The sequence below is a fragment of the Myripristis murdjan genome, chromosome 22 (assembly GCF_902150065.1).
Source record: "Myripristis murdjan chromosome 22, fMyrMur1.1, whole genome shotgun sequence".
Taxonomy (NCBI): domain Eukaryota; kingdom Metazoa; phylum Chordata; class Actinopteri; order Holocentriformes; family Holocentridae; genus Myripristis; species Myripristis murdjan.
Window position 1 is genome coordinate 8,521,997 of NC_044001.1, and position 15,601 is coordinate 8,537,597.

Consider the following 15,601-nt stretch of genomic DNA (forward strand, 5'->3'; position numbering starts at 1 on the left):
GTGATCCGGATGCAAAAAAATAAACTGCCCTGGATCACAAAACTTTTCTAAGCGTGTTTATTTATACGGGAGACGCCGTTACTATTTCTCCCCGCCGACTTCCAAAATTAATGCGGCAGCGGCACCGCTCCAGCGGAGTCGGCAGGAGAGGAATGAGAGGCAGCCGTGGGCGACACCAAGTCCGGGCCCGGCGGGGGGAGCTGCTACGTGCAAGTCTCATTTTTTCGACTTTAAATGGCATAAAGTGACACTAACACGAGAATATATGATTTATTCTGTCGTAATTATCATACATCAATTTGTGTATGTGATCATTTATCTGTTTTTTGAATGACTCAAGTAGTATAAAAATCCTTTCCACCCCACGTTGCCTGTTTTGTCCCGTCCATCAATTGCACATGTATTCCTATCTGCTTGCTTCGCCGCCAGCAGGCTCACAGTGTGGCTCTCGTCGAAGGCGGCAGCCTGGCTAAATCCTTCTCCTACACTTACCCAAGTCTATCATAAGTTGGATTTTTTTTTTAAATCTTCTTTTTATTTTTAAAGCACGCTAACGAATCGGTGCGGATTACCACTCTTTAAGGGAATAATTTTTATTTCTTATGAGAGGTGAGTTCCTTTTTCTTGGCTTCATTCTTTGACTATCTTTATCCGTCTTTTTTTTTTTTTTATTTACAGTGATGCCTGTACTTAACACTTTAAATTCTTCCTAAGTGTTTAAGAATGACGTCACTCTTGTTCGTAACATGTTTATATAGTTTAATTTAATTGGATATGTGCTGTTTTGGCATCTTTTTTTTTTTTAATGAAGCAAAGTTGAAACGGGCAAGTTGTGTCGGTGATGCTGCCAGGATATTTTTTCAGGGGAATGTTGCGGCGATACATTAGAAACCACCAGGCGTCTTTTCTTTCCGCTTTACTTCTCGCTGGCATTTGCATCTTGACTAATGTTATGCTGCAGACTCATAGTTGGTGTAGGAAAAGCAGGATAATCCACGGGAAGTTATCTCTGAAAAAAAAAAAAAAAAAAAAAAATGTTGGTGCACTTTTTCCCCTACTGTCTTCACATCGCGTTCCCTAATCTAACCCCAGCAAATTATGGGAATGGAATATCATTTGTTTTATTGGGGTAAAGGTAAATTGACCCCCCTCTTCTCATGGAAACAATAGCCTGAACCCCCCCTCTTGTAATCGTTTTGTAATTACCATGCAACTATAATGCCCCACGTATCCTGTGATGTCAGCCGTGGCACCTTAAGGAGCGTAATGCCTTATGAATGTAAGGGCTTGGTTGGCGTGAAATGACGTGTAATCCTCTGAGTCGGGATTTGGGGAAATTCTCCCCCCCAGGCCTGAACTTCTTCTTCGCCATCACTTTGAGCAAACTGAAAAGTCGTCACAGCAACTCAGGAATGCCAACAATTTCCCTCCCCTCTGTTTAATATTAGACCAGAGAGCTATCCGGGACAAAAGGCGGTGGGAATCCTCAGATTTCCCTACAAAGTTTGTTGTAACTATCAATGGATTATGTAATTCATACTAGGTAGGCTATTATATTATATGATATATGATATGAGACCTTTTTTGTTGTGGCCTGTAGGGAAATTGCCTTTTCACTTGCCCCATTCCAGTGAGGTCAGGGGTCAGGCGGAGAAGGACAGGGCACCTGGAGCTGGCAGGGAGGAGGTGTTTTGCTCAAGGGCACTCTTGACACGATGGATAATGACTCCGGGTGGTTCAACCTGGCTCTTTTCGATGAAGGATGATTGTTTTAGCCGTGTGGCCACCCTGCCCTTGAGAAAGAGCCATTAATCTTCCGCCAAAGCAATAATAATGCACTTATTACATTGTGCACTCTTTTCTAACTTGACCATTTACTATTGAAATCAAGACTCTTGGTTTGATCTCTTGAGCAATATATCAAACTCAAAAGTATCACAGTGTAATAATGGGGCAATCTGTATTATGCGTCAGAAAACAATGTGTTGTGACAGCAGCTGTATTTTCCTCTGCTTTGCCCATCACAGTTTCATAAAGTGTCCATCAAAATACTGTTCTTTGCGCTTTGTACTTTTTTGTGCTTTGACTATTTTTAAATTGCTTACATTCCAGCAGGCCAGTCTCATCACTGGAAAGATTATGGGGCCCAGAAAAAAAGAAAAAAAAAACATACTTCTGCAGTCCTGCTTTGTTGTCATTGAAGTTTTGTCCCTTGCATCTCATCGTGGCTGCACTGAATCGTAAATCTCGTGTCGTGTATTGAGTTGTAGGGTGAATTAAGCAAATGGTCTCATCATTACTCGCCCTGACATCAGTGCTGCTACTGCTGGGATGTCTGCATAGGCTCTGCAACACTTCAGACTCATCCTGCACACATGGCAGGCTAATCAGCAACCTTGTGTGGCCTATTCTTCAGCGTTCATGACATGCCAGGTCTCGATTCCAGCTGTGGAGGAAAGCGGAAGAAAAACAACTTGTGTTTTTGTGAGTGCGACAGAGCCTTGGCTGGCCGGTGCAACGGGGAGAAGGGAATGGGGCAGGGAGATAAAGAGGGAGCGATGGTGTAGGTGCAGTCTGGGCAGGAAGACCGCAGCTTGAGTAGGAAACAGAAGGGAAATGTGAACAAAGGTGTTTGGTGTGTGTTCATGACTCATTCTCTGTGTTTGTGGATCTGTGTGTGTTGGAGGTGCATGGGATGGCCCGGAGCTGCGTGGGGCAGCCCTTCTGTAACTTCAATCAACACTTTTCTGTCAGGATCCCAGTGCGTTTCACTGTCTGGGTTTGTTCAAACTCTTACCTTCACCTCTCTGTGCTGTGATTTAGAAACCACACGTGGCTCTGCTTGTCACAAGTGGGCTCTCCATCCACCTGTTTTTATGCAAATGTTGGATTTTGTGCATAGTAAAACTTTAATGCAAGCACTGGAATTTTGCAAAAACTCTTAAAACTGTGCCCAAAAATATTTGCTGAGATGGAAAAACCTGATGGATATCGTTTTTTTGAATAAATGACATTGCAGGGACTTTTGGCATGGGCTTCCGCTCAGCTTAATGACAACAAACATGGTGGCGGATGACAGTGCACATTAGAGCATGGATTACATAATAGCCTAAAGTGGCGCGCTTTTCAAAATAAAGCTCATAATGTAGTTGATAGAAATGTGCATTGAGTTGTATTTTCTTTGAAATTGAAAATATAAGATATGCACAAAAAGATTTGCATGGAAGCCGCTGCTGCTGACCTCGGTAAAAGCTGGATCATGTGTTTATCTTGAAGTAGCTTCAGCACCACCCTAAGCAGTGACTTCCTTTCCCTAAAACCTTAACCCCACCAGCTAAATCAAAACTGTAGCCCCAGGGCCGGCTTTCTCCTGTGCTAAAACGCAGCAGTGAATACAAACAGTGGAAGATGCAGCACCTGAGCTGAAGACTTCCTGTGGTGCTATACATGGTAACTGGAATACATTAGTGTCTCTCTACCGCTGCATTCCTTCTTTTTTATTCCTTTGTCTCTCTGTTTCTACCCACTCTTTATCCTTCTGTCTTCCCATCACTGCCTGTTTCTCTCTTTTCTCCCCCCTCTCTCTCATCGCCTCCTCTTCTCCGTCTCTGAGCTTCCACCCATGTCGCACTTCAACCGTGAGAGAGAGCAGAGGTGCCTGCGGCGAGTTGACTTTAATGTTTGGCAACAGAGACGCAGACAAGGAGATGGCTCACGCAATTTGCATTTTCACTGACACCGGAGATAACCTGTTTTACTCATTTTGCATAATCAAGCTCTAGCGGTGCAAATTCTTCAAGAATGCTGGGCGCACACTTGGGTTTGATAATCGGCAAAAGGGGCTTTTCATACTTTTTTTCTCTTTTGTTGAGGAGGAGGGGGGGTTTGTTTATGTAAGGCCTCCACCTGGATTTATCAGTCAGCCTCCCTGTGACCTTTTCCCAGAGGATGAAGTGTAAGAAGATTCATATTTTTGGTCTGAGGACAATATAACTGAGGAGTATGGGACCGCCACAGCGCCATGAGAAAGGATGAGATTACCGTTATCGCCATAGAGGAGGAGAAACTCTATCTCTCACCCACACTATGGCATGTGTTATCTCCAGTGCGACGATGTGGGTGTGAACGCAGTCAGACATCCTCCTTGGTGTAAGTTATACAGGTGCCTTGGGCTCTTCATGGCTCTCCTGTCAGCATTGCTGCTTTTGGAAGAAAACCTTGTATCTGAGCTTTTAAGATGAAGGAAAAACAGCCTAATTTCCGGATTGCCAGCCGTATGTTGAACAAAAGTTGACTGGATTTCATGGGCAGGAGGGTCTTGAGACTTGCTCTGCTTACAGCTCAAGCAAAAAAAAAAAAAAAAAAAAAAAACCTTGAAAACCACCAACATTGCAGCCCTAAGTTGTTTTTTTCCCCCCGTAACTGCAGTGACATTCTTCACCCTGCACTGTGGTGTGACTCCTCAAATCCACGTCTCAAGTGTGCCATGAAGACTGAAGAAGAAGAAAAAAAAAAATCTGGGTCAGTTCTTCCTGCATTTGTCTCCCTCTCTCCCTTTTCCTTGGATTGTGTTTTTCCCCCCCTCTGCCTACTTGGCCTCCTTAGTGAAGTTTGAGTCCTTTCAAGGAAGTAAACCAGGGAGAATCAACCTGCCAGCATCCCCCCCCCCGAGGACATTAGTGCCTTATCTCCTGTGCCTCTCGCTGCTGCAGTCACTGTTTCCTGTAGGATATTTTGTAGATTTGGTAGGATCGGTAGAGGATTGTTATTGAGAAACTGATTCACTCCTGGGCCACTTTGCAGGATTGCCTCCACTCGCTTTTGTAGTTTTGGAACAGTTCCTGGATCTGGATATTTGTGTTTTTATTTACGAGTTGTGCAAAAAAGCAATTAATAAAGGCCACTCTTTACATTTCTGTGCATTTTTAGCATGTCTCGTCATCTTTACTCTTGGTTTTAGCAGTGGCTTGTCAATCTGGTATGAGGGGGGAAACGCTCAGGCTTGTTTGTATTTATTTAAGCCAATCACAATCGCCAGGATGTAGTGACGGGACCCTTTCAAACGGTAACACACTGATAGCGGAAGGGAAGGAGCATTCCACACAGCCTCCATCCTGTGAGTCAGACTGTGTCTTTACATTTTCTGGTTTCCAGCTCTGCAGGGCCTCCGTAGCTGAAGGAGCACAGGTGCTTTCTCGCAGATATGTTCTTACACAACCCGCTAAGCTTCAAAAGCATTTAACCAGCTGTCCACGTTCCATAAAACGCTGCAAGCATGTCATGTTTGCAGGTAAAACATATCATTGTGGGGGGGAAAAAAGGAAAAATACAGCGCTTTGGTCTTGTGACTCTCTTTAGGTATGTCATTGTAGATGTCTTGTCCTGAAAGCGGCCCACAGGAAGCAGATCCCATCACCTGCACAATGCATCTCATACACCGGAAGGCCTCAGAGACAAAACAACAGGGTTTGATTGGGGTTGGTTATAATTGCAGTCTCCCTTTTGTAACCCTCTCCTTTAAGGTCGCTCGCTCTATTTCGAGCGTGCGTAATGGCCGGGGTGGCGTCTCCGCAGTGTGTTGCACTGCTATTGCTAGTTCTGCGGGTTACTCATGCATGTTCCAGGCCTGAATGCTGGGTGCCGTAAGCCTGCAGGGCGGGGAGCGAGGGAGCGAACTGCCGACTTTGTTCTAACATGTCTGGCAGCTCGGGCGGTTTGAGAAGTGTGTGTGTGTGTGTGTGTGTGTGCACTCTCACTCCCTTGCTCAGAGCCACATGGAAGCCAGATGTTATGAATGTTGAAATAATTTTTCCATCGAGGTAACTGAGCTCAAGTTGCACTTCAGAAATCAGAGTTTTGAACCCTGTTACTTGAGCTCTCTGTTACTTTTTTGGCACTTGACACGAACGACCTGCATTTTCTTCCTACATATTAACCCTTAGCAAAAAGTTTAGTCCTGTAATATTAAAAGTAGTGTTTATTTTAGCCTTCATCTGTCAGAGAGTGTTTGCTGAGAACGTGCGCTGGTGTGAGGGCACCGGTTCGCGCTCATACCTGGTGCAGCCAGTCCTCTGCTGTTTTACTGTACAGTGCATTGTTCAGCGGCATCTGGACAATTTCCCCACCACATTTTCATCGCTGGCCTGGAGATGTGATCCAACATCCTTCCTGTCACCAGGCTCCTTCTCTCCAGCTGCTTTTGTGCGTTTTGTAATGCTGCTTGCTTCACGAATCAGAGACGCTCATCAGCCAGGAAGGCACTCCTGTTTCTCTTAATCCCACGAGATGCCGGGACAAAAGATGCGAGAATGACAGAAATCAAAAGCCAGGCGGTCCGGGAAGTCTTCAAAATTCCACTGGAGTGAAGTAACTCCTACAGTGAAAGCAGACAATGTGACTAAAATATTGCAGCAGCATTAATATGTGAGTTGTATTGTGGCTTAGCTTGAGGCGCAGTGTCCACTCCTCTGTTTCTCCCTCTGTATTATATAACGGCATTACAGCAGCATGCTGTGTATAGGCCTGACCTTTACAAGTTAATGAGCGTGACATTTCATCAAGGAAGACTCCCCAGCTCTTACTCTTCGATCTCAGATCCGTAAGATGCAAACGTAAAAAACAATATAATACGAAGTGGATTGGAGAGACAAACTGCCACTCATCGCAGAGTTTGTCTCCGTGCGACAACAAACACACTCGTCACGAGGTTTTCCAGGAGGCACCCTGTAACTTTGTCGGTCAAATTAAGGGACGGGTGTTTTCCTTTCCAAGCCGCTGCAGTTTGACACGATTGCAAAAGATCCGCAAACACTGTAGCCTTGTAAACAATAGGAGCAAGACTCTCTCAAAGCCTTTGTCGCATTAAACAACACAATGCATGTCTGTAAACGCCTCTTAAAATTTATTAAGTGGTAATGTCGGTCAGTCAAAATCTCAAAAGTTTGTCTTTATTGTGGAGAGCCGCTGTCATCCGGATCCCTCGTCTTTATAAACCTCGCTTAGGTTCTCAAGACTTTCATTTTGACTCGGGGCCAGAAGTGAATTGTTTATCCTCCTTGCGAGCCGGGTGGAAATAGAGGAAGAATTATAACAGTCAACAGGCAGATATCTGCGAGCTGTTCGTATGGAGAGGGGATCGTGGGAATCAAGGCCTCACATAGCGCACAGTGGATTTTCCCGAGGGCTATAAATTCACACGGGCCTTCCAGGTTTGTGGGGGTTGCAGCTAAAAATGCTGTCTGTCTGTCTGTCTGTCTGTCTGTCTGTCTGTCTGTCTTGATGGCAGTTAGTGGCTCTCACAGTTCTTTATTGTTTTTGCAATTTTGCAGTTGTTGACAGAGGAGCTCGCAGAATGTGTGAGGGATGACATCAACAGAGTAAGAATAGCTGCGTTCTGAGTACAATATGTGTGCAAAAAAAAAAAAAGAGAAAAAAAAAACATCTTCCCCGTGTTTCCTGTATGTAATGACAGGCGTTTCCTGACATCATGACAGGCTAACAGAAATCCAAAATAGATGTTTAGATTTCGTTTGCCAATCTAAAATTAGTGGTTTGTGCGGTCAAGCGTGTTACCCGTTGGTGTGTTTTTTCCTGTTTATTTTTGTTGTTGTTTTTTTTTTTTTCTTTTTCTTTTTCCGTGTAGGCTGTGTATGTACAGTGTAAACACAGAAGGGAAGTCTCTCTGGCTGGCTGGCAGGCCTCGCTGCGATGGGTGATGCCATCCTGTGACCGGGTTTGATTTAGAGCTGCTTTTCCAGCGCAGCAGCGTTTCTCATCAGCTGAGCAGATCTGCTGGCAGAGAACGGGCCTGAAGAAAATGACCCGTTCCCGCTCCGCTCCAGCCACGGGCACTATTTATAAAAGCCATGACCTTTAAGTTGAGCTCTTTAAATATTCCAGCAAGGGCAATTTTTGTCTGTCTCTGCAGCCCATGCAACAGGCTTCCTTCCCATTGGTGGTTGCATGGATTTAGACTTTTCATTATTTTTGTGCCATTTACATGCAGCCCATTGCAAGGTCCTGTTTTCTGTACACCACTGTTGTGTGCAATTCCAAAAAACTGTTGATGAAAAAGAAAAATCATTACCTGAAATGCATCATTCAGTATCTCACTATCAAAATATAGAGGATCCGGTGTGTGAATGTTGTATTCTTTTTTCAACCAAAGACCAACTATCTTTTTAAAAGTAAATTTCAATGAGTAGAAGTTACTTTTTAAAATGTAGCTTACCTCTCAAACTCCATGGTTCTCTAGACACTTGAGGCATTTGTTTGGAGCTACGGCAGCAGTTTGGTTGTTACGTCCACTGGTTGCCAGAAGAAAAAAAAATGTCTCACATTCCTGCACAAGTTTATTTAGTGGATATAAAACTTTGGCTAAAAGAATTGAATCAATTTGTTGATTCAGATTAAGGGTTGGAGGGGAGTGGTTTTATGTAAGAGTCATGATTCTTCTGCGATTTCAGCTGATCAACAAAAAATGAAAAAATGTGTTTTTTTTTTCAGTTATGCTATGGTTTCAGTGCTCCCACAGCTAAATGAGCCACAGGCAGCTCTGCCACGAGCCCACGGTGCAGAGAACTGCTAGACAGTTCTGAGGAAAATAACTCCATAGACTATTTCAGTTGAAAAGACATATGGCCCTACAGCGTTGGTAATACAGCTGTACAATTCACTCGGTGTTTAATATTTGCTGGGCATTCGCAGCTCAAAATAACGTTATTATTATTTATTGATGGTTTATTTAACAGGGACTGATTGTCAGTTTACACAAGTATCACAGTTTGTAGCAGATGCTGGTTTGCAGCACCCGTCCCGACACCCACTTTGTTTGGGGAAATGTGGCGAGAAGCAGCACAACTTGAGACAAGTGGACCTGCTGTTGCTGCTGGTTTCACATTTTTAACCTTCAGTGTCAACTTTATGGAACATAATGAGATACTGACTGATTTGCTGTGTTGGGTTCAGGCAAGGTAAGGAGGTATTGACTGAAAACTTTACAAATAATGTAAACAGTCTGATCGAACCATTTATTTCATTTACATGGCAGTTAATACCTGAATCGTGATTGATCAAAGAATCATGATTAAATCGGATCATGAGAGAACTGGGGATTCCCACTCATAATTCAAATGGTTGTTTTCATCGTTCCAGAAAAGACAAATTACTCTTAAATTGAATCGCCAGCTAGTGAATTGTGAACCAAACCAAATCCCGGTTGAGTAAAAAATGCCCCAACCTTATCTTATGCCACAAAGGATCACACAGTGGGTGCAGTGAATGCCAGAAAGTTTAGGCAACCACAGGAAAATACAAGAAAGTCAATTTGCGATCCTCTTCTGGAAGTGACAGCGAGGCTGACGCCACCTGAGTGGCTCTGCGGCAGTAATCCCCACCCGACCGCTGCTCCGAGCAGGCTTTAACCAAACACTAGGAATTATTTGCAAACACTGTTTAGTTCGAGCCGGGTCTGTCCGTGTCCAGGGGATTACGACTGTCGATGTGTGAGCTATTCCGGGTCTCAGGACGCCGTCAGGGGACGGAGCACGCTGGCAGAGTCGGGGTGGGTGGGTGGGGGGGTGGGGGGGGCTGAGGGAGGGGTGGAGGGGTGTATGGAGGCGGTGGTGCTGCTGCTAGTTGTGTGCATCAGGAATCAAAGGCCTCCATTGTTGGAATGAGAAGCAGATGTTAGTGAGGAATTCTCCTGACTGCAGCAGTTTTTTCTTTTTTTTGTTTTTTTCATGCTGCGCTTCAAGCGTTCCCTCACTCCATTTCCCTCCCTCTCTATCCCTCCCGTGCTTTTCTCTCCTCTCTCTCTCTTTCTCTCTCGCTTGCTCTCTTTTTACCTGACACGTCGTGTACCTGCAGCTATTCTTAAGTCAGGGTGGCGACTGTCAAGCCTGTCAGCCTCCTGTTTCAGCCTCCTCCTCCGAGTCTATCTCGGCCTCCCTCTCCGAGCGGGGGGAGTTTGCTTTGGCTCAGCCGTCATCCTCGGTTCGGGAAGAGTTAGACTCAGAGGCACTCCACCCCTCTGATGTCAAACAAGGAGAGAGAGAGCGAGAGAGAGAGACTTAGTTGTGACAGAGGCCCTGTCTCTATATCCCAGTGTGGGATTTGGTGTCATGCCTGCCTCCGAGGCTTGCCACGTTGACAGAATCCCTTAGTCCCGCTGTTTGGGGCTGAAAGGAGGAAGCAGACCTCAGTTGGCTGCCGTGTGTGTTAGTGTGTGTGTGTGTGTGTGTGTCAGGCAGCAGTAATTTCATTATCCAGCGCTCGCTCTCCCTCACACAAAGTGTTCTCAGGGCAGCGTGTGTAAGGGAATCCACCCTGTCATTTCACGGAGACAGCGGACATCCCCTCTGTGGCGAATGGCGATGCTTCACAGGAGGCCAGACGCGACACAATAGCCTTTCAAACCCGTCCGCGATGACTGCGCTCAGTTATGTCCAACCCAGCGCAGGAATCCGCTTTCACCGCCACCATTCATAACACAATCGTGCCCGTAATGTTACTCTGGAAGTTAGGAGTCATATTTCTACCTGAAAATGCAACATGAGCTGACATCAGCGAGGGCCATTAACGCGCTTACATGGAAACAGGACTGAGCCACGTTCCCACACACACATCACAGACCAAAACGAGGTACAATCAACTCACTTAATATCGTTTTGCAATAGCCAGGGGAGTTATGTAACAGACTGACACAATGCTGTTGACTTGTTTTCCCCAGCTGAAATATCTTCAGTAATAGATAGAGAGCAAAGGAGATCTCCACCAGGTGTATCTGTCCCTCTCCGATGCTTGGACGTCTGCAGAGGAGTTATAACTCGATTGTGATATAAAACAGGTTTTTCAAGGGTTTTGAACCACGAGAAGTCCTTGATCATACAATCATAACTGTGCACAAAAAAGATTAGGGTGATAAGCCCATTTGAGATTAGCTGAGGACAGACAACAGACAGAAGGACAGAAGGAAGGTTCCTAAAACTGTAGCCTCCTCTGTCAGAATAGATGATTGGATACTTCAACAGTCACAAGGTTATTTAAAATGTCACTTTCAAACACGAAGACTTTGAGAATAGATTTTCATGCTGCTGTTTGTCAAAGTCTCCAATTCTGAGAAAACAGGTTTTTGCTCTCCAACACACGTGAGACACGTGATTCTTTTTTCTTTATACATTCAACGCTAGCAGGGGTGAAAACATAAAACAAAATAGTCAGTGTTTGGGTGAAGTATCCCTTTACGTAGCGACAGTAAAGGTAACCAGATACTTTCATAATGGTGACAAATATGTCTAATATAACAGTCTATATTATCCAGTAGTCATTCTGCACAGTATTCCTACAGTATGTGTACAGTGTGTTACAACGCAAGCATCTTAAAACAAACGCTAAAAACTGCACATTTGCAAACGCTACCTTTACTAGCGCTCGTCGTAGCTCCGCTGGACTCTCTCTCAGAGCGAGTCGAGGTGAATGAGGGGGAGAAGGCGATCCGATTCGATGGATCTCACTTCTAATTAACCCGGGGGCCGTCACACAGCTCAGCCGTCCCGTAGTAGCACCTGACATATGGTGGTGGCAAGATAGCAGGAGCATGCACTAATGTGGGCGTGCTTGTGTGTGTATGCATTTTACGGTATGAGTGTGTGTGTGTGTGTGTGTGTGTACAGTGAGGTTGGTGTTTCCTCAAGGTCAGCAGCAGCGCAGGGAGCCGTCCTCATCAGCAGACTCTGCTGAGCGGGTTGTTCCTCGCTGCAGTGCACATCCAGTGACCAGCTGTAATGAGAGCTGACGTTGCATGTCAACAGTATGTGTATTTATGCCCGCTTAGCCCAGATCACTCTGTCTTTGCAGAGGAAAAATCAGTGTTACGCATGTTGACAGCTTGTGTATTAAACGGCTACTTTGTCCAAAGCACTTTCTTATGAGGACGCACTGACGCCACTCTCTCAATGCAGAGAACAAGAATGAGAATTTAAGCATCGATCGGCGTGTGGACCAATCTGATTCATTACTTCAACTGGACAGTGAAGGCTTGGATCATTAGTTTTGCAGCACTGGACAAAATAAAATATGTCATTGTCAAAATATGGGCATCTCTGTGGCCAAAATACAGCAAATCAGGACAGTTTGTTTTTACTTCTGACATGTTACTCAAAGCTTTTGGTATCAGATATTAGTCCTGGGTAAAATGACACTGTCCAGTTTTGGCAGCAGCTCTGATATCAGTGCATTCCTTCTTTCTGTTGCAGCAGTCTTACCTTTTTATGACTATCATCCTGGTCTGCCCGTATTTAAAGGCCCAATCTGTAATTTTGATGTTATGCCCACTGTTGAGGTTGTCACCTGACTGTTGGATTTACTTACATAACACATTGTAAATTTTATGTCAGCTTTTTTTCACTCTGATATTTATAGTCTGACCTTTTGAAACGGGGACTGATTGTTTACATGTGGCTGAAATGATCAGTAGATTAATTGTTTAGTCAGTTGACAGATATTGATTATAATTTTGGCAACCAGTTAATCGTTTTGTTCATTTAATCATTTATTCATTTAATTAATAGTTTGTAATTCATACCATATCAGTGCTTTTTTCTTTTATTTGGCTGCGTGTCAGACTTTGGGCTTTTTTGACACTTTATATATTAATAACTGATTGACGGTCCAAATGATCATTAGTTGGAGCCCTACATTTAAATCAATGTTTCTTATGTCTTTTGAAGCTGGAGAAGGCTTGTATGCACTTGTGGATACTGGAGTGAAACCTGAATTTTAAGGTATAATGGTTTAAGAAAGCTCTAAAAAAACAAGTAAAACTCCTCTAGGGTGTTTTTCTTAATATTCCCTGGATTGAAATAGTGTATCTTTTATCTTTTTTTTGTAGTTGCATCTTTTTAAAATGTAAATTGTCATTCATGGTGTAACATGGCACTAACAGAGTAGTAGTCCTATCTGTGTTTAAATGACAAGGTGGTTTGAAGGTGAGCCACCCCCAACAGGAAGAGGTGATCATCAGGACTGATTGTTCTTTAAAATCCCTTTGTCTGGTCTGAGACATTTCACACCTTCTGGAGGTGTCACACGTCCTCAGGCCAAAATCCTGCTGGGCTGCTCCTCTGTTAATGCTGTAGGCGTGCCTCTCTCTCTCTCTCTCTCTCTTTGTGTGTGAGAGAGCGAGAGAGATAAAGAGGTCGAGGGATACTCAGTCGAGTGAGGGAACTTGGTGCCATTGCCCCCTCATAACACTTTATGTTTTGCGTACAAGCTCAGGAAGTCATTGTAGCTGAAATTTCATTATTTAATATCGTTGTGATGGATTAAATTCAGTAAACGGTAAAAAAAACTTTCACCAAATATGTAATGCAAGCTGAAAGTGTAAAGAACGTGAAGAGGGATAAAGATGTTAGTACTTTGGGGTTTTTCTGGCTCCTGATCAGAAGCAATTTGAAGACACTGCTTCGGACTTGGACTTCCCATGAGCTCTGGTCGTTATTTCTGACACTTCTGACTAAACAATTCATTGATTAATGGGGAAAGAAGTAATTTCTAGATTCATTGACAGTGAAAATGAGTTGCAGCCCTCATTAGTTGCAGCTCTAGTTTCTCCTGTCTTCTGAGGCTGGAGAAGGCTTGTTTGCATTTGCATACATGGGACCGAAACCTGAATTTTGACTAATAATGGCCTAAGAAAGCTCCAAAACGAGTATCAACACAAAAGTCAAACTCCTTTTGTTGTGTCTGGCTGTTGGCATTGGACTGCAGCTGTCAAACAAAACCGAGCTGGTTGGCAAAATCAGTGCCAGGAGCAAAATATGGGACTTTGTTGTTTACAGAGCGGACAAGGACAGAGGCCCGGCTGGACCGACTTCAACAAATGTACAGAAATGACTGAAAAACTGTCCAAGCCGAGTGTGGTAACACAGTCCTCGATATTTCTGCCGTGGTATTGTAGCAACAGTACATATTTTAGGAATTAAAATATCAGTACTGAAGTCAAAATTCGAATGTTTTGGGCAGAGGATGTGTATTTCAAATACACACTGTGTAAATAAGACAGCTTCGGCGTTGCTGTAAGGTTTATTTCTTCACTTTGACAGAGCTAGGCTAATGACTCCCATAGACTTCAAGTCTTTATGCTAAGCTAACAGGAAATGCTACCCATAGGAACCGAACCAGTGGACGTACAGAGGTGGAAATGGCATCAAACGTCTTGTCTCAGTCTGGGTAAATCAGAAAAAGAGTGTTTTCCCCCAAATATTCCTCGAAGCTTCATGAGTACTATTTTTGTGTTGAAGATCAATTTCAGAGTCGAGTGGCTCATCAGCGTGCCTCGTTCCCTCTCTCTCTCTCTCTCTCTCTCTGTCTTTGCGCCGTCGTTTCATCAGTTCCTGTCGAGACACATGTTCACATGTTCCCCGGCAGTCGCTGACATTCCTCTCCCGTGATGTCACATATTCATGGACACTGGAGCAACATAAATAGGAATGTTTTCTCCTCTCTCTCTGCCTCTCACTCTCTCTAAGTTGCTGTTTGTCTCTCTGTCTGAATACTTCTTTGTCTCACTCGCTCTCTCACTCTCTCTCTGACTTGGTCCCTCTTTCTCTTTAAAAAGACTCACACACACACACACACATACTGACAAGTCCTTTCTGTTTCTGTGTTGTTCAGCTCAGGAGCAATATACTCTGCTTTGTCATTCTTCTTATTTTCAGGTGTTAATTGCAGTATTATCTCTCCAGTAGGTGACAAATTCAGCATTTCTCCTCAGCCATGCAGCCATCACCTGCATTTTCATACTAAAAAATGTCATAGGGATAAATTCTAAGGTACCAAAATCAGTACCAGAAACTTGGAAAAGATGCCAATACTCACTTTTTCAACCACCAGTATTGATGCAGCTTGATCAGACTAGTATAACTCAGTTTTCTCATTCTAATTAAGCCTTAGCCTGCATGTTTAAATACTAAAGTAAAGTTGCAGTCATGCTTACAGGACTTGAAATCAAAATGACAGGTCATAATCGTGCCATTTATTATTATATTTATTGTTACAGCAGGACAGCTCATGCAGGCCAGTGTTGCAGTTGTAAACCAGTGCTTTTCTAATGCTTGATTCATGATAATGTGAATATAAAGTTGAAAGGGATTTGTGTTTTGCGGTGGTATTGAATCAGGTATTGATGACTGGGGAAATTCCCAGTGGATGTCCCTAATCCAAAGCCCTCTGCACGCTACCAGACCGGGATATACAGTCCTGATGTGAAATCCCTCCTTGTCTCCACAGCGGCTGCCTGCAGCTCGTGTCCTCATGCCCTGCCTTGTGATCGCTGCTTGGCCTGCTGAGCCCGTAGGTGCTGCTGCGTGTGTGTCAGGGTGCAGCTGAAGCAGGGCTACAGCCACAGGTGGAGGTAGCGTCGCCGTCGCCATCGCCGTCATCGGAGGAGGAGGCGGGTCGTCGCGGGGCCCGGAGCCCGTTCTGTCCCAGCCACACAAACATGAACAAACTGAACTTCCACAACAACAAAACCATGCAGGACCGCCGCTGTGTCTGTGTCTTTCTGCCCAACGACGACACACTCAACGTCATCGTCAATGTG

At 44.3% G+C, this 15,601-nt stretch overlaps 1 protein-coding gene across 1 annotated transcript in view; it reads left to right on the top strand.

Annotated features, from left to right (window-relative positions):
• The first annotated feature begins 451 nt into the window (after nucleotides 1-451).
• frmd6 (FERM domain containing 6) overlaps nucleotides 452-15,601 on the top strand; it is a 35,449-nt gene continuing 20,299 nt past the window's right edge. The window contains exons 1-2 of the mRNA XM_030044331.1: nucleotides 452-609; nucleotides 15,289-15,598. Coding sequence (XP_029900191.1) covers nucleotides 15,500-15,598 — 99 coding nt within the window. The 5' untranslated portion in view covers nucleotides 452-609; nucleotides 15,289-15,499. The remainder of the gene's footprint in view (nucleotides 610-15,288; nucleotides 15,599-15,601) is intronic.